This window comes from Trematomus bernacchii, unplaced genomic scaffold (assembly GCF_902827165.1).
Source record: "Trematomus bernacchii unplaced genomic scaffold, fTreBer1.1, whole genome shotgun sequence".
In the NCBI taxonomy this organism is placed as follows: Eukaryota; Metazoa; Chordata; class Actinopteri; order Perciformes; family Nototheniidae; genus Trematomus; species Trematomus bernacchii.
The window spans coordinates 3113986-3140990 of record NW_022987828.1 but is presented as its reverse complement, the minus strand read 5'-3'; the positions used below and the strand labels follow the sequence as shown (position 1 = coordinate 3140990).

General features: G+C 39.8%; 1 protein-coding gene across 1 annotated transcript; it reads left to right on the top strand.

Moving 5' to 3' along the window:
• The first annotated feature begins 357 nt into the window (after positions 1–357).
• On the top strand, positions 358–24076 carry tasp1 (taspase, threonine aspartase, 1). Its single transcript, XM_034152398.1, has 14 exons — positions 358–545; positions 1155–1359; positions 1516–1583; positions 3533–3601; positions 4458–4578; positions 5236–5320; positions 5396–5475; positions 5617–5723; positions 7712–7831; positions 9277–9352; positions 13560–13670; positions 15314–15421; positions 16459–16532; positions 22809–24076. The coding sequence occupies exons 2-14, from the start codon at positions 1227–1229 to the stop codon at positions 22899–22901; spliced, it is 1245 nt and encodes a 414-aa protein (XP_034008289.1). The 5' UTR covers positions 358–545; positions 1155–1226; the 3' UTR covers positions 22902–24076.
• The last annotated feature ends 2929 nt before the right edge of the window (positions 24077–27005 follow it).

The following is a 27005-nucleotide window of genomic DNA, read 5'->3' as shown; positions in this document are numbered from 1 at the left end:
GTTAAACTGCTTTAGAATCAATTCCCCATTATTTGATTTACTTAAGCATTATAAATAGCTTTTTTTAACTTGCCTTTTCAGTTAAAAGTTGTTTTATTCACAGATGTATATTTTTGTCTCATGTTTAATATTCCTAATTCTCGTTTTCAATAATATTTTGTTGACTTTTCTGCATTCATGTTGTCTGCAGGAAAACACATGTTAAATGCATTTAAATCTTTTTTTACCTGTATCTAAAGGTACAATTTTTATTCTGTGCAGCTTATTTTGTTATTTTCAAAAGAGAGAGAGATGTTTTTGTGCCGCTTTATCCACGTGTGTCATTTGTTTGCACTGAACGCACTTCCTTAGCAACATGTATCTGAACCAGGAAGTACTTTCTAATGCTCTAGCTAACTAGCTGCGTTTAGCTACAGCACAGAGGAGTTAAAGTTTGTTTTACTTAGATTTATGAGTCCATTTACCGTTAATGTGTATTAAACACATGCCTGGTATCATCGTGGTTAGCATGCAGTTCTGTCCCTGATAGGAAAGAAGTGAAAACTGTAAGTTAAGCTTGTTTTGTTGGAGTATTAGCGAGCTGTTAGCTAACAAGCTAACGAAAACACAGGACTTGAGATAACTCATCTTTTAATTCAGTGTCGTTTGTTTAATCACTAAAATGCACGTCGCACAAACGAAATAACATGTGTTTTAATGCGCTAACTTTAAGCCGATATGCGTAACGATACAATAACGGGAACTGTTTGGAAAGTTGATAGCGTCAACTTAGTGTAACGAGATGAGGTGACAGCGTCTAATCATATGCAAAAGTTTGATTTGTAGCCTTGTTGATCTCTAATATGAATAGCATATGTTTAGATAACGCTAGCTACAAGTTACATGTATTTATATAATATTTGTAGTCGTGTTTGTACATTGGACACACAATCCATTCACTGTCGGTATAATCAGATTCTGCTGTAGTGTTGGTCCAAGTTATAACCTGTCTCATGCCCTTATGTGTCAATGTGTTTGTGGTCCAGAGCTGGAGACAACCATACTGCTTAGCAAGATTGTCCTAACATCTGTACATCTGCATCAAAAACATGAAATAATCGTATCCTTTATTACTCCTCAATGTTTCATTTTCTTTTGTTATTCATTTTTCACAGGTGTACAATGGGAATGGATTTCTTACCACTCTGTGATAGGCCACGATAGGCTTGTCAAGTAATGCAGGGGTTATGGAAAGTCTAATGAATTCTGCGGAAGAGCAGCAGCCTTCCTCTCCACCGGGCAACTCATGGTCCAAACAAGAAGAAATAAACAAGAATGAAACGCCAAAATGTGTTGGTGGATTTGTTCTAGTGCATGCAGGTGAGTTTGCAACCCATAACTAACAAGAAGAAATAAGAGCCTATTAGAAATACATAGAAAGCAGCATTACGTCTCCAAATATAGTTTCCTGCTTATTGGAAGTCACTATCACCTTTTATCAATGATGAAATGCTTTTTCCCATTGTGTAATTTTAGGAGCAGGATACCATTCTGAATCTAAGGCCAAAGAGTACAAGCATGTGTGCAAAAGAGCCTGCCAGCGGGTACGTTTATTTTATTGATATCACTATATTAAACGTTGTGTGTGTGCTAACAAACACCATAACATTGTACTGTTTTACACACAATCTGCATTATTCTTGATGAAAAAAAGTTATTATATGTATTAGGGCTGCACGATATTGGAAAAAACTGACATTGCGATTTTTTTCCCTGCTGCGATATATATTGCGATATGAAAACATACAGGAATTGAAGAAAAGACCGTTTTTTTTCTTTCCGCAAACCATCCTTTCTTGAACTTTAATGCTATACAATTGGTATTTTTTTAACTATATTTAACCGGATGAAGGATTTTAGTCACGGACGTCTGGATCTTAACTAATCAGAGCAACAAGCTGAGCTAGCTCGGTTAGCAGCGCCGAACTGCCCTGGAGAAACACATGAAACTACTTTATTCAGTGTTTTTACATTTAATCACCGGGTCCGTTTGATTGTGATTGGTGGTTTGCTGTGCATGCAGAGCCTGCATGTCACTCACTCAAGTACCCCTGACATGAGAGCCGCGCAAGTTTTCCTTTTGTAGCAAGCAGCAAAATAATTGTAACATGACGTGTTTGAGTTAATTTGCCTACTTAATAATTTTTTTTTTTTTTAAATCGCACATCCACGCGATGTGAATATCGCGATTATCGTCACGACATGATATATCGTGCAGCCCTAATTGTATTACTTCAATCAAGGTTTAGGAAGTTCACAGTATGTGATCTGTTAAATACTTACTGCGTGCAAAGCAACAGCATATATCAAACATTGCATAGCTTTCCTTTAAATAAAATGAAAGAATGCTGCTGTTACACTATTATATTTAATTTAGCTGAAACTATGCCAGATATGTTGTTGTTGATAACATCTTAGTAAAAAATAATTATACTGTCACTCCGTTATCTTCCAGGTTCGCATATACAAAGTAAACCTACCACATTTCTTGATGTGATATATAAATATAAACAGAGATATTTGTTCATGCTTTGATGAGGCCAACTTTTTTATCTAATAGTCAACAGTTGCTCTGATGAGAAATGATTCTGGTTGTAACAGCACATTAGTCAACTAAAAGTTGCAAAAATACTATGTGTAAACTTCCCTCTACTACAGTTTGGTACACACTTGTTTTTTTCTTTTTCTATCATTTGATCTGATGTTTTCAGTAAATATGTAAGTAACCTTGTTTTATCAGTTCAATCAACAAGATATTGGCATCACATATATTTTCAGTCTGTGTTTTGGCAGTGGCACTCAAGCACTTTCCTGATCTTGTTTTGAAGTCATTCCAGTTTTCATTTGGCTGTATTAAGATCATTTTGCTGTTGGAATGAAAGTCTTTGTTCTTTGGCACTCTGAACCAGGTTCTTCTTATGGTTATTAAACAACCTTATGGGCCTTCAATCACCCTATATGTACAAGAGGAATGTTCTTGATGGGTGATGAGCTGTGCCCAGTTTCCGCTAGATTAACTACTTTGAATTATGGCCAAATAGTTACATTTTACAAGGGGTCTTATCCTTTCATGCTTCCCATGTCCCTTTTACATATACACATACAAGGTAAACCTAATTAAATCCAGGATCCTTATAGGTTTTACGCGTGTCTTTACCTTAGTTTTATCTCCAAGTTGGAGTTTTTAATGAGGCTTAAAATCCCAGTTTGCTCTGTCAAGGAGTTACATTTGTGTTATGTTTGTTAGTTAGCAGGATATATAAGTATTTCCAATAAATGCAAAGCAGTTTGATTATGTAGGGGCTAGAAAACAAATCAGGTGCTTTGAAGATTAAAGTTAAAATGATTTATTTCTGTCCATATCCCATCCTTATGTAACTGACTTTGATGAAATTAGGTAATGAAAGTACAAAAGGCTGAAATAAGCAATGGGTGCATTCGGCTTTTAGTGGAAAGCTGTTGCACGTTCAACAAGGCTGTCTCTCTTTTCCAGGCTGTGGACAGACTCAAAGCCGGGGCCCTCGCAGTGGAAGCAGTGGCCGCAGCACTGGTTGAACTTGAGGTTAGTTATTATTGTTCCAGGTTTTATTATAAAAAGTTAACTTATGAACTCAGTATTTAGTAACAACATGATTTGCATAGATTGAATTACCTAAATTGGACATAACAACCGACCAACTTTTCAGTGAAAGTAAGAAACCTAATTTGACATGTGTATGTGTTTATCCAAAACAGCTTTATTCAGCTCCAGCCTCCAATGCATATACGCATATCCTGTTGGATGATGTAAGAGATGATTTTACTCAAGGCAGGCTTGGAATAAAGAACAATGACCTCAATGAACTCTCTGCAGCTGTAAAGCTGTGCAGAAAAATGCAGTGCAGCAAGCACTCGTGTTTTTTAAGATTACAATAGAAAGTTTCAGATATATTTGCATCAACGTTTTAAAAGCAAAGCTATTTTTAATACTGCCTCAAGCCCACAACTTTATCAGCCAAAGTTCTAAGGTGATTTAGCACAAAAACCCAGATTGCGGCTTGAAAGAAAATGTTGCTTTGTTATTAAATTAAAGAGCAAATGATTGCATTGTTTGGCACGTTTCACAGAGTAGATCACCATCGGTCATTTGTGACGATTTTGTAAAATGTTTTGAATTGTCTTGATTTAAATCTCTTCCAGTATTTTATTTTTAGTTGGTGATAAGCTGTTTCAAAGTATTGTTTTGAAATAATCTACCAAATGCAGTACATTCAGCAGCAGCTGCTGATTTCAAAGGTCAAATATTTCCATTACACTACGAATTTGGCAAACAAACTATTGGAAAAAAATGACTTTACTTCAACATATTAAGATTGACAATATGGTTTATTGCAGATATAGTTTTATTCTAGGCTCTCCTTGTCCTTAATTGTTCTCAGGACTCTCCTTTTACAAATGCCGGCATGGGTTCCAACCTTAATTTGTCCGGGGAAATTGAATGTGATGCAAGTATCATGGATGGGAAGTCGCTGCATTACGGGGCGGTTGGAGCTATAAGTGGTGAGTTATTACACATGCACTGATCTGTGTGTAATATTGCTGTGTTGCTGTGGCAAGTTCAGTCAGCTGGAAGTAATGGCATATGTTTCACTCATTTAATTTCTTGCATGTCAGAGTTTCTGTAGAGGTTCATAAACAATGGGGGACCACCCACTTTTTACTTGGAGAACAACCAGAAATGCTGTTAATATGTACGCATACACATACTCAGAACGTTTTTAATAAAGAAAGTGTTCAATAAAAGCATGTTTCCCTACACAACAACAGCCCAGGGGAGAAAGCTGCACTTTACATTTTGTCCAAAGGGTAGCAGATTTTTTTAATTTTCCACGTCTTCATCTAGTAACATTTAACATATTGTTTGGGCATGATGAGTGAAACTTTGTTAGCTTAGATATAAAAATATCTGCCAACCAGTGTTTTTCATAAGATTTAAATAGATTAAAAGCAATCCTGCATTCATTGGCGTTCTTGTGTTACTGAGAAATAAGGAAAATGTGCAACTACTAAGTAAACTTAACAAATATGTACAAAATAAATCCAGTTGACCTATACTACCAGACTTAATGATATGACTAAAGGATTACTGTGTGTGTTTACCAAGTATCTTGCTAGAAGAAACTGTTAGCCCTCTGATGATTCTGACTTTCCCTTCAGGTATTAAGAACCCGGTCTTAGTTGCAAACCGTCTTCTGAGTGAAGCACAGAAAGGGAAACTATCAGCTGGCAGAATACCACCCTGGTGATTATAATGGTTTTTAATGAATGTTGTTTTAAAGTGAGTATATCCATTTGTTAATTTGCTTTGCTTTGTCAGCTTTTTAGTGGGGCGAGGAGCACATGATTGGGCCCTCGGACATGGAATACCACCGTGCCCTTCAGAGAAAATGGCCACCAGTGAGTTTGGTTGCACTGATTCAGAAATATGCTCCTTTTGCAAAACTGAAACAAAACACAGTGCTCTCTTAACCTTTGGCAGAGGTGCTTTTATCGATGTGGATGTGTTTAATAAATTATATAATTTTGTTTAAATCACAGAGTTCAGTTTATCTGCGTATAAGAGGAACAAGCGAAAGATGGAGCTGGCAGAAAAAATGGACACTGGTCATAAGCATGCAAAGAAAAGACGACAATCAAGTGAAACTGTGAGTACCATGTTATCATTATTATTATCAGTTAAGATACAAACATTTGTAATATTACTTATCAATTGTATTCTTTCTCTACTGCATTTCTTGAGTGAGAAAGCACCAACCCCTAGTGGACAGCAAATAGCATGACTGTACCACCTAATAATCAATACCTCCTTGTGGGGATTGAAGTGATATAATGCCTGTATGCGAAACTGAAATCACACATTTTATTTGCTAAAAGTGTTTTAAACCCCCTCATAGCCTAAGGTGTTAATAAGCTAATAGAGACAGTATCCAGCCACTGTTTACACTTACGTGAAATAACTATACAGAATGCAGTAAAAAAAACCTCGCTAATAAATAAATATAACAAATCACATCAGCATCAGACCGAGGATCCCTAACCAGCATGGGGAAATATGGCATCAAACTGCATTTAAAAAAAGCAGGAAACATCAAGTAGAATATGTTCTTTTATACAGGAAAGGAATTGAATGACTCTCCACAACTAATACTTGTAGATATATTCTGCCTTTTATGATCTCACATTCACAAAGGGTCATTAAAGGAAATGGCATTACAAGGGTGCACAGAGGATACCAAGAAATGATTCAAGTTTTGACAAGAGTTAGTGCAAAGTTGCAGCACAGCAGGAGTTGATGATCAACTGAGTAGAAATTAGCTGAAAAAACACTCATTCTGCTTTAAAGTCACTGGTGCCATCAGCACAGAACAGGGTGGGAGAGTTTATCTTGGGTCGAACATGCTTTGTGTTAAATGAAGTAAAACGTGTTAATGGCCAAAGCCTGATGTGCTTCATTATAACTCATTTTGAACAGTATTATTGTTTGTTTAGGTCAGTTACATCAATCCACAATAGTAATGATATATACACTGGAAGAAAGAGTAACAGCTAGGATTCAATGTTGACTTAGGCAAGGGATTTTGAATGAGTCTCAAATGACTTATTAGTCTAATGAAGATTTTAGTTGCCCTCTGTTCTCATCTGTCTCTTACGTGTTTACACAAAACTGCTTGTGCTAATAAGGATTAATGTGTGACCATTTTTAGCAATTAAGCTACAACTGAACTGCACATAACTCATACTCTGACTGTTCACATGCAAGCCATGGCTGATTTGAGGTTGTTTTAAAATAAATTCCTTATCAAAATGTGTCATTAATGTTCTACATTAGTGGACATATTGTTAAGGAAATATCCTCATTTTGTTTCTAAAAATGCGTATGGGTCCCAACAAAAAACATTATCGTAGCAAGTCTGGTTTTAATTTTTTAACACATTGTTCTTTTTATGCCTTTGTCATTTTGCCAACCAATAAAAAAAAAAATGTTTCTCTGCAATATATGCACCTGTCTCGTGATGGTGTATAGCTGCAGGGTTGTTAAAGAAAATCTAAAGCAATTCAAAATCATTCTGACGATGCCATTAAGTTTTACAGTCATTATTTAATGTACTGTGGATGTTTCTTTTTCATTTAAGGACACTGATAAGGAATGACAGGATGTTCTTTGTAGCATTTCAAAATGGTTGGCTCTGCTTCTTTTTGGCCTCAAAAGCCAGAGAGACAGAGTTGATTTAGGAGAGCTTAAGACAGATGGGAACCGCTGTAGCGTTTAAGTCCAAGGTTCAATAGAGATGTTCAGTTTCTGGTAGGAGTGGAGCTCTGATCGTGTATCCTGCTTTCTACCCTGTAGGACTCTATTTATCACGGAGTCGTGAAACTGCAATCAGGGAAGGCGAACAGCTGATTAAAATCACAACAGCACATGTTTGATGAAAAGTGAAGGGCAAGGATTAGGGATAAAAAATGCATGCATAACATTGTTCACTTTGGAAAAGTCTTATTTAAAGATGATGCCTCTGCTTTAGAATGTGAACATTTCAGATGTTATCTCCTTTAAGTTGCCTGAAATGTATTTGAATTAGTGTATTTTGGGTTTTTTCACTGTGATGTGATTCCTCTCTTTACTGTGATGTAGGAAAATGGTTCAGGGTGCCTGGACACGGTGGGAGCCGTGGTGGTCGACTCGGAGGGGAACGTAGCTGCGGCAGTGTCCAGTGGGGGTCTGGCCATGAAACATCCGGGCAGGGTGGGCCAGGTACGCTCCATCTCCTCCTTTTCTTTCATGTCTTTACACAGAACAAATAATATAATATAATTTACAACGCTTAAACAAGCCTTTATTGGAGAGGCATGTCATTATTTCAATGTGTCCTATTTAAGATGAATATTATAGTACAATATTGTAGAAATACTATTTAATAAAGTATACCATTATGAAAAGTGTGGCAAATTATAATGATATGCTGCATGCAATAATAGGTTTTTCCCTGCCTTCATTACGTCACGTCATTAATCAATATTTATGTACACTGTCTTAACTGATATTGTGGGATGTGATAAGGTTAACCAGAAACCCAGTGGGAAAAATTACTCAACTTTCTACAGGTCTGTCTGTCTGTGTGTCCGTCTGTCTGTCTGTCTTTCTGTGTGTCTGTCTGTCTGTCTTTCTGTGTGTCTGTCCGTCTGTCTGTCTGTGTGTCTGTGTGTCCGTCTGTCTGTCTGTCTTTCTGTGTGTCTGTCTGTCTGTCTTTCTGTGTGTCTGTCTGTCTGTCTTTCTGTGTGTCTGTCCGTCTGTCTGTCTGTCTGTCTGTGTGTATGTGTGTCCGTCTGTCTGTCTGTCTGTCTGTCTGTCTGTCTGTCTGTCTGTGTGTCTGTGTGTCCGTCCGTCTGTCCGCAGCAGCCGGACAAACTGTCTGCACCAGGCTGATTGGAGGCAGACATTTAATGGACAAAAATAGTTTGATTTATACTTAAAATGAAGGAAATGGCGTTGTTTTTAAATCTTCTCCACCATTTAATCAAATGCATCAATCTGTTTCATGAGGCGAAAGAGTGACAAAAGTCAAGAATGCTTTCAAGTGTTCAAAAGCACATGTCAATGAAAAGATGGTTCCTGCCAGATGTGTAAACAGGGAATAACAACTCCATTAAACAACAATGAGCCAGGACTGTGTGTTTTTGCCTTTTTAATACAGATAGTGAAAATTAATGATTTGACCCACAACAGAAAAATGTCACTCTGATTGTCCTCATCTACATGTCTTAATTCAAACTCAACAAATACCATTAAATATATTTCTGTGTGTTGCGACTCATTTACTTTGAGGCAGCTACAGGAAGGTTTGAGTTAGCATGAACAACAACCTAACAATGGAGACAAAAGTGTGAATGAATCAGATGTACCTCATTGACACTATTACTGTTGAAAAACCCTGAAGCTCAGAGCAATAGAGTCATGAGTATGGCATGTTGTTCTAATGTTGGAAATGATGTGGAAATGTAAATTAGGCTGAATTGACCACCCCAGCCTGTATTTTACAAGGTTTACATTTCTATATTCGGCTATGAGCATGCCTTACTCATAGTTCTAATTTGAGAATAAATAATGTTTTCAGCACTTCAAAGAGAAAGACAATTGTTATAACTTTTACAACTCCCCTTCATCTAAAATGTATTTATTTCCTCTCTTTTCTCTCTCAGGCTGCTCATTATGGATGTGGCTGCTGGGCTGAAAATGCCTCTAATAACCCTTACTCTACAGCAGTGAGTACCTCAGGTATACCACAGCACACTCTCTACAACCTACTTTGCAGTCGTGTGTCTAACTTTTCCCCTCACCGTTATTGTTTACCACATGCCTGCATTTTGTTTTGGAGATAATATGAATCCGAAACACATATTTATTCGACGTGAGCCCCGTATTTAGCCTCGGTGAGTCAAACTTCAAAAAGCCTTATAATACTTTCCGATGACCTCCAGCCATTCCTGCTGAGTGACTCTCATCAGTCACTTCCTCAGCTGATTGAGTCATCATTCTCCACTCTCCGTTCGTCAGCTGCGTGCCAGGTGCATTGCACAGCTCTTGGGATTTGCAATGACATTTGACATGGGACACCTGCTGTAGATATGATAGGCAGAACCTCTGGGAGTGCAGCAGAAACACGATACGTTTGCAAACTTCAAGTGTAATTATCTAGCCTTGGATCATAACTTGGCTGGTCTAAATGAGTGGTATCATCCTTGGAAATTAAATCAGTTACAAGTTGCTTATGAGAAGCATATGCAGTATGCTGTCTCAAGTCAATCTTTTAATGTGTTTGTTCCTAACCTTTGCAAAAAAAGCCCCCCCAAAGTAAATATTGCCATGTGTTTAATATTTAGGACAAAAAGGGCTTTTTATTTTTGTTTCTATTTGTGTTATGGTATCTTGATAACTTTATAACATCACATGCAAAAGGGATTTATCCTTAATTCTACCAATCTATGGAGGTTTAACTAGGAGATCAGAATCTAATTTAAACTAACACTACCATTTTTAAAACTCCTGCCGGAGGAGAAAAAGGAAGATGAAGGTGGTTGTTTTTGTTAACACAGAATTAAAATCCGAATGATATGGTTCCGAAAGCAGTAACCCAAGTTTAACCGATAAGAATTATGTAAGAAAGGTTATGTTAACGTTTCAAAATAACTATCTGTTGAGAGAACTATGACTATATAGCACTCGGGACTAAGTGAGAAAATGTGTTTCTGTGGGATTCCACTTGACAACCTCTCTAGTGTAAATGTGTGTTGCTACTGTTGGCAGCAAGGGCCTAGTGAATTTTGGAATTTAAAATGATTCAGCCTTTACAAGTCGGCATGTTAAACTTATAAAGAAAAAGAAAATAAAACGTTTCATTTCTAGACCAATATTCCATTTCAAAACAAGTTGCAATATTTTTGAACATATTAACAACCGTGCCTTAGTGTTTCTCAAAAATGAGAGTGCATGCATTCGCTAAAAAGCAACATTTCTGGTTGTGAGCTCTATGGTTTTGAAGGTGAGGTACAGAAGCCATAATAGCCCGCTTCCTGAAGATGTGTAGACGTCTTTGACATACTGTAGCTTCTGGGGAACATTTAGACCTTTTTGATGTGGATATGTAGCCTAATGCATTTCAGTTCAGACGAGCTGATTTGATCAGACAGGCTGAAGCTTGACTCGTATGTACTTGGAGCGCTGAGATACCCAGCGTTTTGCACCGCCAAAGCTTGTCTGAATATATTATAACCGGCAATCAGCGAGAAATGTGGGATAGAGTAACAACAATAGTGAGCCACAAAAACAAATATTTGGACTCTATTCTGTAATCATAGCTACAGTCCTGAAAGACCAAAAGCATTATCTGCTATCTTGGCCCAGAACACATTATCTCTCTGTTAGTTCTGAAAATGTCTGGCACATTAAAAAGGGCCCTATAATGCTAATCTTCAGGTTTCATAATTGTATTCTGTGCCTCTACTGCGACATGTTTAACTGCTTTAATGTTCAGAAAGGTCTGCTGCAGCACCTCTTTTCACCCTCTGTCTGAAACCAGTCTGCTCTGTTAGCTGGGCAGCTGTGTTGTAGTTGGTCAAACATCCGCCCCCTTACCAATTGCATACAATGTGTTGGAGTACTAGCAAATAGAAGCGCAAGTGATGTCACTATGTCGCGTTAGGAAAACATAGGACTACAATCCTGGCGTTTTAGGCAGGGGGGGGGAGTGTGTGGGAGAGGGGAACTATGGGATTCTAGCCTTTGCAGACCATTTACATGCACAAAAACCTATATAACACACTACAGGAAAGAGAATACCCCAAAAAGCATAATAGGGCCTCTTTAACTGAGACACTTTTTAAATGCATTATAATCCCGATGATTTTTTACTATCTTAATAGTGATTTTAAATATTTTCTGTGCATTTACAATGATGACAGTTTTGTACCAAAGGTCTCTCACTTGTAATCTTCTACTTAATTTGATAAATCCCTTTAATCCTGTAATCACATTGAACAAGCAGTTAAAGCCGGCCACTAATAGTCTACTGTACATCAATTATCCCAGCAGATGAAGTGTAGATGTTTGCTCTCTGTGTGTAATTCTACCTCCATCCTGTCCTCCTATATTGTGGCTTTCCTTTGATGTTACAAAAAAAAGCTTCCCTTATGGGTATGGAGAACATAATGTGTGTTCCAGTACAACACCTGTTTTTAATTTCCTAACATGAAAGGCATTTCCATCAAAAGAAACAGAAAAACAATCCTTTTTCATTCTGACTGGAGGAGCCCGGTCCTCACCCTGTACTGTATGTCAGTCTCTCTTTCCTTCACCTCAACACCACTTCGCCTTGCCACCCCCTCCATTTTAGTGTGTTCTGTAATATGCGCCTCATGTGGGTCATTGTTTTATATGTGTTGACTGCTTGGCCTGGGCTTAGCTTTGCTGCAGGCCATGAGAGAACGGCTCACGCACTTCACTGTTTACTCTTGCTGCTGTTGGCTGTCACACACTGTGTCTCCGACTGTTGGCCTCTTTTCTTTTGACATTTCTCTTCAGTTGAGGTGCTGCTTCAGTCTTGGCATTTTGCTGCATTTCCATAATATCCTGTTCTCCTGGGACAGAGCAGTTTATGGTAAACACAGCACAGAAAAACAGTACCTGGCCAATCCGACGTTCTGCTCTCGTAAAAACTGAACTTCAAATCGCTCCAGGCATCTGGTCTCCACAGTTACCAACCTGCATTGAGTTTTGTTGTAGTTACCTGATATTTATGAGGCATTCATTTGTTTTTACAGAAACAACAAGATTATATTCCTCCGTCTTTATGGGGTTTTGCGGGAGCTTTTGCCAGATGTGTTTTGTTTGCACTTTTAGATTTCTGAAGTGCGGGCAGACTTCAAATTTGAGAAAGATTATATTGTAGGTATAGAACGTTTATCTGTTTTCGTCTAAACAAGGTATTAAGTAGCAAATATCCAACATGTAAAAAGGAACACCTGCCATGTTTTAATGTAAGGTAAGGAGGGGGATTCATTTGTACAGGCTGACCATGTTTTGATATTTCCAAGTTTGCTTTAATACTCAAACAAAGCTTTCTTAGTTTCCCTGGACTATTTTTGTACCGCATGCAGCATAACTACAGAGCATATAGATTCATGTCCTAGTACATCCTCCTGTCACCTCTTTTTTATTATGCAGCTTTGTCTGCTAGGACTGTAAGAAAAAATGTGTTACAACCTTAAGAGATAGAATTCTTACTTTTGTATTTTGCATGCAGGCAGTCCCTTATATCTACCTACACATGTTTAATGTCTTAGTCTCGGGGCTCTAATACAAGTCTTGTTTTGCCTCAACCTTTAAAAAAAATATATATTTTTCAAGTTTGGCCATTTAAGCCTTAGTAATCATCTTACACAGTTACATTTAATGGTAAGATGTACATTTAAAAAAACTAAAAATATAAAATGGATGACTACATAGAAAGGTTATGCATGTTTCATGTGTGCCTTGACGTACTGCAGTTATACAGTGAGTTTACTGGAGTTTACAGAAGTGGAATTAATACTGGGTGGCTGCTGTTTCAAATTCCCACACCAGCTGGGAATCCTGGAAGAGAAGCTTGATGGGAAACACAAACCCTCCCTCAGCAATTACTGTCAGTCTGCCCTTGAGCAAGGCAGTTTTACTTGGTAGCCCCTGTGTGCTGTCATCTTTACCTGAAATATTAAAGCCAATAAAGATTTCATGCTGCTGAGAAGATAATAAATGGATTGCAGCAGTACTACATTATTTGGGAATCTTTTAAATGTGTAGTGTCTTCCATTATATGTTGGAAACATTTGCCATTTCTCTGAAAGTAAACTTGTGCATTTCTTATTGAAGGCATGCATGCTAGCAACAAAGAAATGAGTTAATGCAAGTTAATGATAAGGGATTTAACTGTGTCTGTGTCTTTTGCCAGGCTGTGGAGAGCATCTGATTCGCACCATGCTGGCACGGGAATGCTCTGCTGCCTTGCAGTCTGAAGATGCCCACAAAGCACTGCTGGAGGCTATGCAAAACAAATTCATCAGTGAGTCACACATATGTAGACACTACTTTCCATACACACATATTTGTAAGCTAAGAATGTGTTTGCGAAAAAACATAATTATGCACAGAGGGAGACCTGCATCTAATAGATATTTCATAACATCAAGAATGGAAACTTGGAAATAATGAAATTGGACGAGACGGTTTTTGATTTATGGATATTTTACACTGTCTAAACGGGGCCACGAAGGACAGATGACATCCAAAGATGGTTTTGGAAAACATAAATTGTTTTGTTGAAAGTTCATGTGAAGTTGTGTATTTTGTTTCCCACATTTTCTCAGAAGTGGTCAGTTTTAAGAAATTCTTGTTAACTGTGTTAGGCTCGCCTGTGAATGACCACTGTTAGAGCTCAGAGAAAACAGAGCAGAGGAAGAAAGGACATGTGGAAACATGTGGTGGTTTCTGCCTTGTTTTGGCCCCCTTTAGAAGTCCGTCTCTGTTTGGCTTTGTCATGGACATCTGTAACACCCAGACGTTTGGACGGGCTGGATGAAGTCAATTTGAAGTTAATTCTCCTGCTGTTTCCTTTCAAGATGCACATTAAGTCAAACAAAGCTCCATAAATCCTGCCTGCACTGATGGCAGTGTCTGTGGTGTGGAGGCCTCTCACTCAACTTCCAGGATATATTTGTCTTCATTTCAAAATAGAATATCTTCAACGGCAACACTTTCAGGTTTTTTTTAGATATTTTTGTCTTTACAGTACCTCTCATTCTGTACATACACAAGCTAACAAGTATCCACACTCAAGAATAGCTGAATCAAGCTGGGTTCTTTTCTTTTTCTTTTTGTAAAATAATTCAATTGCTCTCATGTTTACAGCATGCAAAGATGTCCGAGTTATTAAGGAATGTGTAACAAAATTAATTTAAGAGCCTTTTTGTGAATGTCGTCCAAGCTACACTCAAGAGTTTTATAGAGTGTAAGAAACATTACGACATGGAACCAAAATTAGCGTGAAATGTAAAAAAGAAACAACAGCAGGCAGACACAACATTTTTTCCATCCAATGCACACATTGTTCCTTTTACTGTGTGGAGACGATTCAATTCATGCTGTAGCTGCTTTCTCTTTGTTCTTTTATAAAACTAACCACTTTTTGTTTTATATTACCCCTCAATTATCAGCTAATCCAAGTTTTCTTTTTATATACAAAACACCTCATTCCGTTTTCCTCTTCTTAAGTTTAATCGGGAAGAAAGAGAGGTTCTTATTCTACATTCATACATTTGTCTTTTTCTCAAAGGTCTTTATATAGCTGGGTGATTTCTTTAAATGAATGATGGTACAGTGTATGCAGTGTGGGAAAACATACACTACTTGTCATTATCTGCTTAAACCTACCCCACACAAATGGAGTGGCATATTTTATATTGTTAAATAAAATAAATACAGCCGAATAATTGCTTTCAGTTGTTTAACTTTGCCAACACTAAAATGGAAGGAGTTTGTTCTCATAGATCACCTTAATTGGATTAAAATGGCTGTGTTTTGTCTAGTTTTTCTCACTTGTTATCTTTGCTTGGTTGTGTTAGGGTGGAGAGTTAAAGTATACAAGACTGTCATTTTTAACATTAATGTTTATGTGTCTCATGTGTGGTGTTTTCTTTGTGTGTCCAGGCTCACCCTTCCTGGCCGGTGAGGATCGTGTGTTGGGTGGAGTAATTGTCCTGCGCTGCTGCAGATGTGTGGAATCTCCGCCATCTCAAAATATTCAGGGTATACTGGGTGAGACATAAATCATTTCAACAATGATCAAGCTCAAACCTCCACCCTGCAGCTTGTGGTATGCAGATATTTGGCTGTTAATATTTAAAAATCCATCATCAGATTTGACGTGAGGAGGGGGGGGGAGTAGGCACTGCGGCTTTCCTGGAGGGTGGTCTGTGTTTTAACTCGCACAATCAGGCTCTGGTTTCACACCCTTCATCTCAGATTCAAACAGACCTCCCACTATGGAATCAACAGCTAATCTTCTTCAAGTGAAGCCCTTTTGAACGCTGCCCAGTTTGGCTGATTGTATTTGAGGATCTCATTTCTCTACCTGGAGCTTCTGAACCTTTCAACAATCATTGAATCTGACTTAATCAGAAGGTCGTCCAGAGTTACGGCCACATCATTAACTACTGGGTTGTAATGTTGCCCTTTTGTGGTCATTTCAACATGATGTGTAGCAAGCCGTCAGCTCGAAAGAAACCAGTAGATGAGTTCAAGTTCACCGATAAAAGTAAAGCAGATGTTTCTCCAATGTAGAAAGGGAAATCTTAATGACAAATCAATCATGATGGTAAATAACTAGAGAAGCGCTATTCTGATTAAACATTATGTCGGACAGAATAATAAAATGCTTACCCTCAGATTACTGTGGAAAGTGAAGGGCTCCGTGTTGATTTACAAGCATAAACAGCATGTCAACCACATCGTTGGGGGCTGTAATTTCTTCTCACAACTCAAAAGTGTTACCTTCCTCTGCAGTTATGTCACAACTGCAAGTCATATATTTTCACGATGATGAACATGTTCAGACTTTATCGCAGTTTCGCACACATAGTCTCCTGCCAAACCTTTTACTGGCAGAAGAAAATGCTCTTGATTTTGGTTTATTTTGTGAAATTGAACTTGTGTTTTGTAAGAGTTTGTCCTCTCCCCTAGCCTCACTCTTTCCCTTGCTTTTCTTATTTATATATTTGTTCATTTTTAAAATGTTTGTTTACATTTATTCATTTTCTCCTGTCCTAATCATCCTTTGCTTTGTGTTTTCACAGTGGAGTTCCTATGGAGTCACACCACAGAGAGCATGTGTGTTGGCTACATGTCTGCCCAAGATAGCAAGGCGAAGGTGAGCGTCACAATTAGCTTGACAAGCTAAATGAATTGGAATGTTTGAGTTCATGGTGACAGCTTGGTTGGAAACAAGTATGTTATAAACTTGGTTCCTTACACAAAGTAGGGTGTTGCTGCTTATATGATGGGCCTGGTATTCTTTTGACTTACAACTAAGCTGTCTCTGTTCCTTCAATTCACCTGCATGAGCCAGTCATCCTACTTTTTGCTAACAAAAATCTGCATTTTTCCTCACCATTTATATCAAAGTCTTGAGAAACTGCAGGTTTTGAACATGCTAACTCCACTGTTGACTTGGGGGAGAGTCAAAGTGAGAAAATACAGACAGGTTAATGCTTTCTTCACCAGACACCACTGCCCATTCCTAAGCAGTAGCTAGTATAGCAACAGGTACATACTCCCTCACCAGCTTCCCTTCATACACTGAAGGTTTTTGGTCACTGGATGGCACAACCAATCCAAGGCCACCCCAAGTCACTGTGGCGTGGGTAGGGATTTTGCCTCTGCTCCACCTGTGCCTGCTGTCATGTTGGTATGCTGTAGGTTTTGGATTATGGTACTCGTAACTCTTTCAATTATACGTAACATTTATAGTCTTGTAGAAAAAAGACAAATAATTCAAGAATATATTAGGCTGCCTGTGTGTTGGCTGACAGGTCCCTTACTTTCTAAAAATAATTTGCATAGCCACTTGGCACATAGAAGTGCTATTTGAATCAGTCAATGTGGCTTCTTTAGCAACATGGCTTGATGCTCTGGCCCTCTGGCTGTAAATGGAGCCTCGGCCCTGACTGATTTGTTTGGCAATGTATCTCTGTCACTCTGCATAAAGAGAAGGCACTGTTGTTCCTGCCGGGTTCAGATTTCAAAGTGTTTGCCCTCTGTGCCGCCTCCCCCGCCCCCTCACCAGCCCTCTCCCCCGTCCCTTGGTCAATCTCTCTCGTCAGTCCCCCTCTCTGCCCCTACCTGGTTAAAAGTACTTTAATGTTTACTGAAAGTCATGCACCACGGGGAATATCAGTATCAATCTGCATATTTGTCAGATGTGCTCTGTGTATTGGGATTTGAGGTGGAATGTGAGCAAGCTCCCTTTTCACGCCTGTGCCAACGTCAAGAGGTGAGCAGAACACAGTTGACTGTGCACTGTGCAGGGGCGCTTCAACCACCAAACACTTTGTTTTTATTTACGTTGCTAGAAAATTAGTATTTCATTGGAAGTTAAGCAAGCATGAGCAGGGGTGTGGTATTTCTGGTGGCACATTTCTCGCACTACCGTCATGAGACATGCAACAAATCAATGATTGACAGTGAAATGTGCAGAAGTGCAGTTGTATCTATGTGCTGTTTATAAAAATGAATTCCAATTTGAATGTGCAAGGGATTACATTTACTGTCCTTGGACTCGTGATATAGTGAAATTAACTAGGTGATAGAGGAGAAGTTGGTCACCTATATACTAACTAGAAATTGTGGACTTTAAATAGTCAAGTAAAGGAAGAATATATTATTTATTCTCCCAATGTTCCACAAAATGTTCCTTTTACCACAGTGCTTCAAGCTGCCCTTCCATATATTAGAAAACAGTGTGAAGAACTACAGAGGAGCAGAAAAGCACACTTAGGCACTTGCATGCCCTTAAATTCAAACTGGGCACCCCACATGCATTAATGTAAGCACTTTTTGCATGAAGAACTGTGTTCAGTGGATGAAGATCCAGGAATATCATCTGTCAGCAGTGGTTTCTGGATCTCCTGGAACACGGTATCCACTCCCTCTCAGCGGGGCACTGGTGACACGGTGATATTGGAGAGTGAAGTCGAGATACACAGCTGCTCCACCAAACCTCACACTGCTCTACCAAGCTCCCATGAGCCTCCATGGCTCTCATCATCAGCATACCAGAGAAGCTGGCTGTTCTGTCCTTCACGCCTCCACACTGGGTGCAAACAAGCTTTTTACCCGTTTGTCCCCCAGCTGAGCCCAGAGTTGGCCCCCGCTCCCTGCCAAAATGTCGTCCATTGAGGGGATTCAATAAGAGAGCATCTGTTTTCTCTCCAATCTGGTGAGCCAGAGATGGAAACCCATAATGCGACTAGGCTCCAGTCATGATGTCTGTTGTCTGTTAACTCAGTCTAGGAATTGATCTGAATACTATGGAGGCCCAGGAGGTGGCACCTGCATGTCCATGGCATTGATGACAGATTCATAGACAGTCTTCTTCAGTGTATAAGGGATGCTGAATGCCAAACCAGCAGTGTAAAACAAATTCTTCCAATAGGGACTTCCTTGACTGTGTTTGGTCAAAAATATGTGCCGATGAAAACTTTCCAAAAAGGACAGTTCCCCTTGAACTCTTACTTCGTTGCTTGAGAATTATTCTTGGTTATACACATTACATTTTCTGTGCTCAGTGTTGCAGAGATTGAATTTAGAGCTGGAGCCATCCACTGCCTCATTTGCTATTCCTCAGACATTCCTCCCATTCCTGTGAGCATCCCACTGGGCGTTTCTAACCAGGCAGAGTCCATCTTCCACTGCCTCACCGTGATAAGAACATGAAAGGGCTGATACACAGTAGCAGGACAGAAGTCAGGCTGGTTTAATATTGTCCATCCACCTTTCCTTCACAGTGTTTTCATTCTCAGATTTGTACATGTATAATTCTTTTGACAAAAAACCGTTCCATAAACCCAGGAAACAGTGAACTTGAGTCCAAAATGTGTTGGATGTCAGACCAGTTCTTTCAGACACTTTACTGGCAGTTCTTCTGAGCTTTTTATTACTTCTCAATCAGATACTGTTTTAGGGAAAGTTGAGTATGTATTATAATCTTTTTGACATTACATTGTAAAATCGCCATGAAGCACAAGTGCTGCAGAGAGAGAGAGCATCTGGTTTCATTCAAACGCTCACCTGTGTTTGCACTGGACGGCACATCAGAACACCGAGCCACGTTTTATAAAACTACACAAAGCTGCGCGAGCGGGCCAGTGGCGGCGCTTCTGAAACAGTTAGACTTTTGTTTTATTGTTTTTCATGATTGGACAGATGAAAGAGAAGTGTAGGATCCACAGCACCGCCGCCATGGCTCAGATCCCTCCACCAGGACATTATTACCACTATAAAGCTCGCTGAAACTGTGAAAGGCCAAAGAAAATCAAAGGGCATGCAACGCAGCCTCCTGGTTATTGTCTGCTTTGTGTAATACAGGACAAATGTATTTTACTATGGTGCATTTTCTTTTTACTATCATTCGTGTTGAGAATAAATAGAATATGATTGTTTTTTTATTTAAAAAAGACAAGAATGTGAAAACCACAACACTAGAATAGTGGCATAGTGAAAGAGATACATTTCTCCTCTGCTGTGGTGTTAATGTGTGGCTCCGCCAGCTCCTAAACACATATCACCAAAGAATGTTGTTTTTCTCTGACGGATACAATGGAGCTGCGTTTTCCACGTTATATTTGTCGTAGGCCTGTCATGTGGTAACATCAGTCAATGAGTTTGGAGTTGACATCTGACTCACTGTAGGTTTGCGTGTCTTCATATGGAGCCCATCTATCATATATTATACATTTATTTTCTCCTGGCTTTCTTTTTACATTACAATATTTCAGTTCAATAGTAAATTGGAGTTAAGATTCGGTAAATTGTAAAGGAGATGCTTAGATGTTAATCCGACCCACCAACAGACAATGTTAAAATCAGTAAAAATCTGAATTTTATAAGTTCGATTGAATTTGTGATTTCTTTTTTAATTTTGTATTAGTCAATTTATTGAACATGTCAGAAATAAAACAAACGACAATAATAATTATAATTATTATTATTATAACAAAGAGAAACAAAAAAAAACTTTCAAGGTACAAAAATAATAATTGAATGATTGAAGTATAACATATCTCTTTGGCTACCATCACTCATTGAAATAAGCAAAAACATGTCTTTCAGGTAATGACCAGCCAAAGTTCTAATTAGTAGCCTTCTGTGTTGTTTTGCAAATGGTTAAAGAATCACCAAGAAAATAAGGAAAAGCTTTACTATTGCGTGTCCCCTGCAGACTAATGAACAAGTATAAAGAGTAAAGGTGCAACATTATTACTCCTATGTGTGTTCTTAACACTTTTCACTTTTATTCAGTGTTTACACGTAAGGCCTCAGCATTATTTGTGTGATGTTGGCCCACTTGATGTCACAGAAGTGTTGGGACATCTGTTGTGTGACCTCTGAGCACTGCTCATCCTCACCACTGTCCCCCCCGCAACCTGTAAACTTCTGAAATAGCGTGGCGGCTTGTGAAAGGCACGCGATGCTCTTAGCACTGCGGTGGTGTAATTACTCTCTTGTTTGGTTTAGTAAGCCGTCTTTCTCTTCCTGCTTAGTCACTCAAGTTGACCGATTTTTTCCAGACGGAAATAAAAAAAATTAAGGTCTTAACATATGCTGCAGGGTTGCGCGTAGGGGTGAGGGTTAGGGCACATTTGGTGTCAAGTTTTCCTGCAAAATATATGAAGTCATACAGCTAAGCGCTAATTGTGCCCAGTAGTGTATTTTCAGCTGTGTATTCAATGTGGTTGGAATTTAAAAGAACATTGCAAAGCTCCTTCCCTCTGACAAGCAAACATCATAAGGAAAACATTTGACATGTCACCATTAGTTGATGAAGTCTCAGCTATGGACCTTCAGTCAAGACAGTTTAAACAAGGCCTCCTTTAACCTCATTTTTAGAAGATGAAGGGGAGAGGATGAACCCAGAAAGGGGTTCTGGAGGCGTAATAGCCCCTGAGATTGTTGCCATGTGTGCTTGGCCTTGTCTGGCTGATGTCCCATTGTAGTGACAGTTGCCCTCGGGGTGCCAGGGGGCCATAGTCCAAGCCTACACAAAAAGAAGCCCTGTGGAGATGAAGGCTCCTGCCACTGGAAGAGTAATGTCAGGCCAATTCAGAGGCCTGGTAAATGAGTGGCTGGACTCTTCTTCTCCCAAAGCTGGAGCCAGCGTTGCCCTCTGTGGAGAGAGGAAGGAGGATGATGGCCATTATTGGCTCAAAGAGAGTCGGCCACCTTTGATCCCCCTGTTGAAGCATCACTCCCGTCTTCACAGCTGTGTTTGCCCCTTTCCTACTCCTCTTACTCCTCTCTGCTCGAGCAAAGAAACACTAGCAGTCTGTTCCATTCATCCACTTGCTCTGTCTCTCTATAAATACTCACTTGGCATCTTCAGACTTTAGGGGTATATGCCCATTATGCAAGAGTACTAGTCCTATGTGTGTTCTATACACCAAATATATTAGCTGTGTTGAATGTATCACCCTTTTAAATGCTATTGAAATATTTTAAACTACACCCATACTTGTCAAGCAAATAGGTAAGAACTTCCTTGTTCTCCATGTTGGCATAGCTTGGGTCCCGATGAAGTGTAGACCTGTAGCAGAAGAAAAAACGTAGTCTCTGGTAAAAAGCTAAAATAGCTCAACTTTTACTGCGATGTAATATTATGCCATTATTGATTAATTAAAGGTGGTGTCTACAATAATAACACCAGGAAATTACCATTTCATAGGCTAAAAACCACATTTTCTGATATTCTTTGCATTCTAATCTTATCAAAACAATACATATATTGGTTAAAGGTAACCTATTATGCAAAATCCACTTTTTCATGTCCTTTATACATAAATAAGTGTCCCCTCTGTGTTAAGAGATTCAAAGAACAAAGACCCCCTCTCTTTTTGTCCTGGTCCATCTTTATAAAAGCCCGTCTGAAAATGAGCTGATCAGATTTTGGCCACTTTATGATGTCATAAATGTTTTTTCGGGTTGTGTAACCATTAGCCAATCACCAACCAAGGTAACACCTGCCCACCTTATCACCTGAATCTCCTCCTAGAGCACCATTGTGTTCTTTTTAACCAAATATCTCAGAGGGGCGTGGGGAGTGGCTCCTTATTTTTCATCTAAAGTAACAGACAGAATCAGCACTTTTGAAACAGGGCTGAAACAGAGGGGATTATGGGATGCTACAATGCACGATCTGTTTGGTATTTGGAGCCAAACGCTTCAGAGACATGTTTTGTATATATCTGAGACCTATACTATATTGATGACAAAGAGTATAATAGGGGACCTTTCAGTTGCTATTATTTTTCTATTTACTGGAATCCAAGAGTTCAACAGCCTGTTAGCGTTTCCTTACCCTATGAAGTCTTTCTCTGTATGTACATCTTTCCTTTGGTAATCTTCTCATTGTGTTTGTTTTTGATGCCTGCAGACACACATATCCAGACTGCCACCTGGGACCGTTCCTGGACAGTGCTTGGCCATCGAAGGCGGTGTGTGTCGACTGATGAGCGTGGCGGAGTGAGCCGCATTTGCCCTCCTTCTGGGCTTTGTGAGCAATACTCCAACACAAAACCCTTCCACCTAACACACACACACACACCGCCCTCACCTCCCCACCACCTTTGTGATGCCAGAAGTAATATGCTTTAGTGTTTTAACAGGTGCCGAGGAGGGAGGGTGTTCGCTTCTACTTAGTGCACTTACAGGACTTCCCTTTGCCAATGTCTGCCTCCAGCATGTTCTCTATACAACTTCCCCACACGCTCCAGTGTCACCTGGATTAGACTTGATGCACCATTGCCTTGATGCATTTTTTCTTACTGTTATCAAGTAACCTAGTGTTCCTTTTGTACATAAGTTATGGTTTAGGAAAACAGGGTGGATGTTCATGTTTTGTAACGCTGAACAGATGTGACTTTTTCAAGCATTTAGGAATTTAAAAAGCAAGACCTTATTTTATTCCAATGCACCTTGTGGAATGTCTGCTACTCGAGGTTATTGTTGAGTGAAGCGTTTATAGCTGTGAGAGTTTAAAGGAATGTACAATGTAAACACATACACATGTACTTCCATGTACACATATCGTTATTAATCCTCCAACATACTGTAACATGTAGCATAATGTGCATCTTAGTCAATGATGAATTGTATAATTATTTCAGCCATAGAATGCTTTGCTTTTATTGTTTTACAATGTGAATACTTAGCTAATGCATGATGCAAAATGTACAGAAAGCCTCTCTGACAGGTGTAAAGTTATAAAGAAGGAGCAAGCTATGCACTTCCAGAATGATGCTGACACATAAACATACAAAGTGCTCAGGTAGCAGCATTTGATCCCACCTCCAAACATGACTTAGTCATCATTTAAAAAATCGCAATTTATATTTGTTTAGTCACATCGACAGAGACGTATTTTCTTGCTAAAAAAGATCCTTAAAAAGTAATTTATGTATAAAAACCCATGAATTGGTGCCGTTGAATAGTACTTGACAGAAGTAAGGGTCTACATTTCTGATAACCAGTGCCTCTGGTTTTGCTGTTTCACTGCTGACTTCCAGTCTCAACAAAAAACATAATCGTGCTTGTTTACTCTTTACTTGAAAATGCAACTAATATAAAATGGTATAAGCTATGCTAACATGTGCACAGCTCTCTACAGTGCTCAACAAGTAAATAAAATCTATGTTGCTACAATTTCTGTGTCTATCTTTGTCTTTGAAAATCCACAATACGAGACGGAGTCCGTCAACTTTTCCAGAAAAAGAAAGCAGTTTGCGTAAACAGACAGAATAAACGTCATGATCAGATTTGTGGACTGCTAAAACATTTATAGTCTGGGATTAAATTACATGTTTGACAGGAACTGGAGTGGGAAAGAATTCTGCAGAAGGACGTGTGAGCATGCAGGAACATTTCAACATGAGTCTGTATTTGTTAAATAACCTCGATGACTATATCAAAATAAATTGTGTGTTGTGATTCCCTCCCACACAGACAAACTACATGTTCCGTTTCTGAGCCTCAGTTTTTTTCTGGATTACATAACCAACATTTTCATCCTCCACTGTTTCTCTCAAAATACTTTTTTCTTCTAATTTGATTGATTCCTCAAAGTGGCTCTTATTGGAAAGGGCAGTTATTTATATCAATTGTATCAGTCTTTCTAGAGCAAGAGTATGTCCAGCTGCCGGCTCTGGACCGTGGCCACTGTAGTGTCAGGGAGGAATGTGCAATAGAGATGTTCAAGAAGATAAATATATGCACCGTTTGAAGAGGGAGAGATGCCTCCCTGTCAGTGCTCCATGCCTGGTTTTGGGAAAGGACCACGTGATGATGCCGCTTTGCCTCTCAGGTGTAAGATGTCACAGTCGGTTGACATCACTGACCTGCAAAATGTATCTGACAGGTCAGGAGCAGCAGCAGAGGGATGATAGGGTCGCTGCTGCACATGTTTGTTTTTGTTCCTCAGCCCCCTGACCCCTGGGTTGACCCTGATCTTTAAAAAAAAAAGGGTAGGTTACCTTGCCCCTCACCCACACTCACACCATCCTCCATTAGCTTGATCATGTGTTATTACAGAGCCCTCTCTTTTCATCAGGGCTAATCTGTGTTGCCGGGAGACCCTCTGCCCCATTCAGCGCAGAACCTTCTCCTTCAAACATCATCCCTCTCTGTCCCCGATCCCCTCAGCTTTGAAAAAGGATCCTGGGTCTTTGAAAAGGGGACGGGGTCCTGAACCATTCAAGGTGTATCCAATGCCTCGCGCTCAGCAAGGCTCTTAAATGCAAAACAGACGGTGGAGCAAATAAAGATCAAAGGCAGCAGCCTCGCCCGCCTGGCCTGCTGTCCTCACATGCCAGGCGCTGCTGTCGCACTGAATCACGACTATGCCGCTTCCATGTTGTTCTGACCCCCTCTACCCCCCTCCCTCACCACAGAAGGGCCACCAATCCCTCTCTACACGTTACAGTGTCAGTGTCAACAACACATTAAGGGTAAGAAGCAAAACAGTGTATGGGGCTGACTTTGCCAAACCGAGCAAGAAGATTCAGAACTCAGAAATCTCTCACCTTGAGAAATTGCATTTGAGTGAAACTGATTTACTTCTGGGGACACATGAGCATATAAAACGTGGTGGTACATTAGTCATAGCTCAATTTAAAGCATGACTGAATATAATAACTCTTTTATGAGGGGGCCAAGCAGATTTTAATTTCCCCCCTCCGTTTGTCCTCATTTGTCCGACAGCTTTGCTTGTGGATTTATGAGCGGGTGTGTGTTATTTTAGCTTTTATTTCAACTGGTGTAGAAGAAACGAGCCATGGACAGGTGACAATTAAGGGGAAGTTAATTGCATGGTCAAAGTGGATTAGAGTTATGCGCTTTGTGAGAGTATCTCAGCGATTTCCTGGCAGCAGGGGTTAAGTAAAACACCCTGCCTTCTCAGATGCTTCACAGCTACTTGACCTGTTTGTTCAGCTGTGCACCCCTCTGCTGCAACCATCCACTCCTCCCCTGTCTCAGTGTGCAAAGGTGCGCGCCTATGGCAGGCAGATCGCCAGCAGCCCCATCCCAGTTTTACCAGTAGGACGTTGGGGGTGAATGTGGAGAGGGAGGGACAGAGTGGTTAGATAAGCAACCTCCCGGTCCAGGTCAGCTATTCCAGATTAGAAGAGCAAAGAAAAACCTTTTAATTAGGTTTGCCGTGCAGTAAGAGCCCTGCGGTATTGCGGCCCAGACACTTCCTGCATTGTGCTACACCACCCAAAAAGGAGCAGCACGAGGGAGCGAGTGAAAGAAAGTGAGTGAGAGAGAGGCTAAAAATGGCACCGCCACATCTGCACCACACCACAAAACAAAAGAGATGCCTGATTGCCACCATGCACCGCGGTTTCTTACCTAGAAGCCCTACAGTGAGCTCCAGTGTGGACAACAATACCACCTGGACTTGTTTTATTTGAATGTTTTCAGCTGAGCTTTCCTTTTATTCATTCCAACTTTAACACATCCAAGTTTCCACTGCTTTCTCCTGCTTTTTTAACTTCTCTTGTTTTCCTTTTTCCCATAGTTAGCTCATGTGTGGAGATCTGCTGAGAAATCCTGCAGCCAGGCCCGTCAAACTCCATCTCAAACTGCGCAAGTACATTGGACATAATTTCCTTCTCATAACAAAAATAGAGGCAAAATACCAACAATCATATCTTGGTGATGCTTAATGAGCCCTTTCGGATCCTTGAGAATATACCACTAATATGGTGCTTTGCATCCTTTGAAACATGCCAGAGTAGAGTCCTGGAAATAGTAACACAAAAGCGAGGCCTCACTGACGCACCACAACCAACAAGTTTTCTCTGCACTCGCTTGTCTGCAGTATCTCTGCCCTCTCATACACGTTCACACCAAATTACACTCCGTAATGAATCTATATCCCTACCTTCGCAATGGCACAGTAGGGAGGGGGAGATGAAATGAGAGATGAAAAGTGAGGACGGTGTACGAGTAATTGCCTGCTCTCGAGACACGTGGAGCCTGTCTGGAGAAGAGATACCATGGGCGGAGGGGCGGAGGGAAGGGGGGGGGGGGAGTGGTGGAGGTATGTCATCAATTTTAGCTTGGCCCTAAT

Excerpts from the sequence above, each read along its gene's own strand:
- tasp1 (XM_034152398.1), top strand. The coding sequence starts at position 1,227 with ATGGAAAGTCTAATGAATTCTGCGGAAGAGCAGCAGCCTTCCTCTCCA. Across the intron at positions 5,476-5,616 it reads TTCAGAGAAAATGGCCACCA|AGTTCAGTTTATCTGCGTAT; the intron begins GTGAGTTTGGTT and ends TTTAAATCACAG. Across the intron at positions 15,422-16,458 it reads AAATATTCAGGGTATACTGG|TGGAGTTCCTATGGAGTCAC; the intron begins GTGAGACATAAA and ends GTGTTTTCACAG.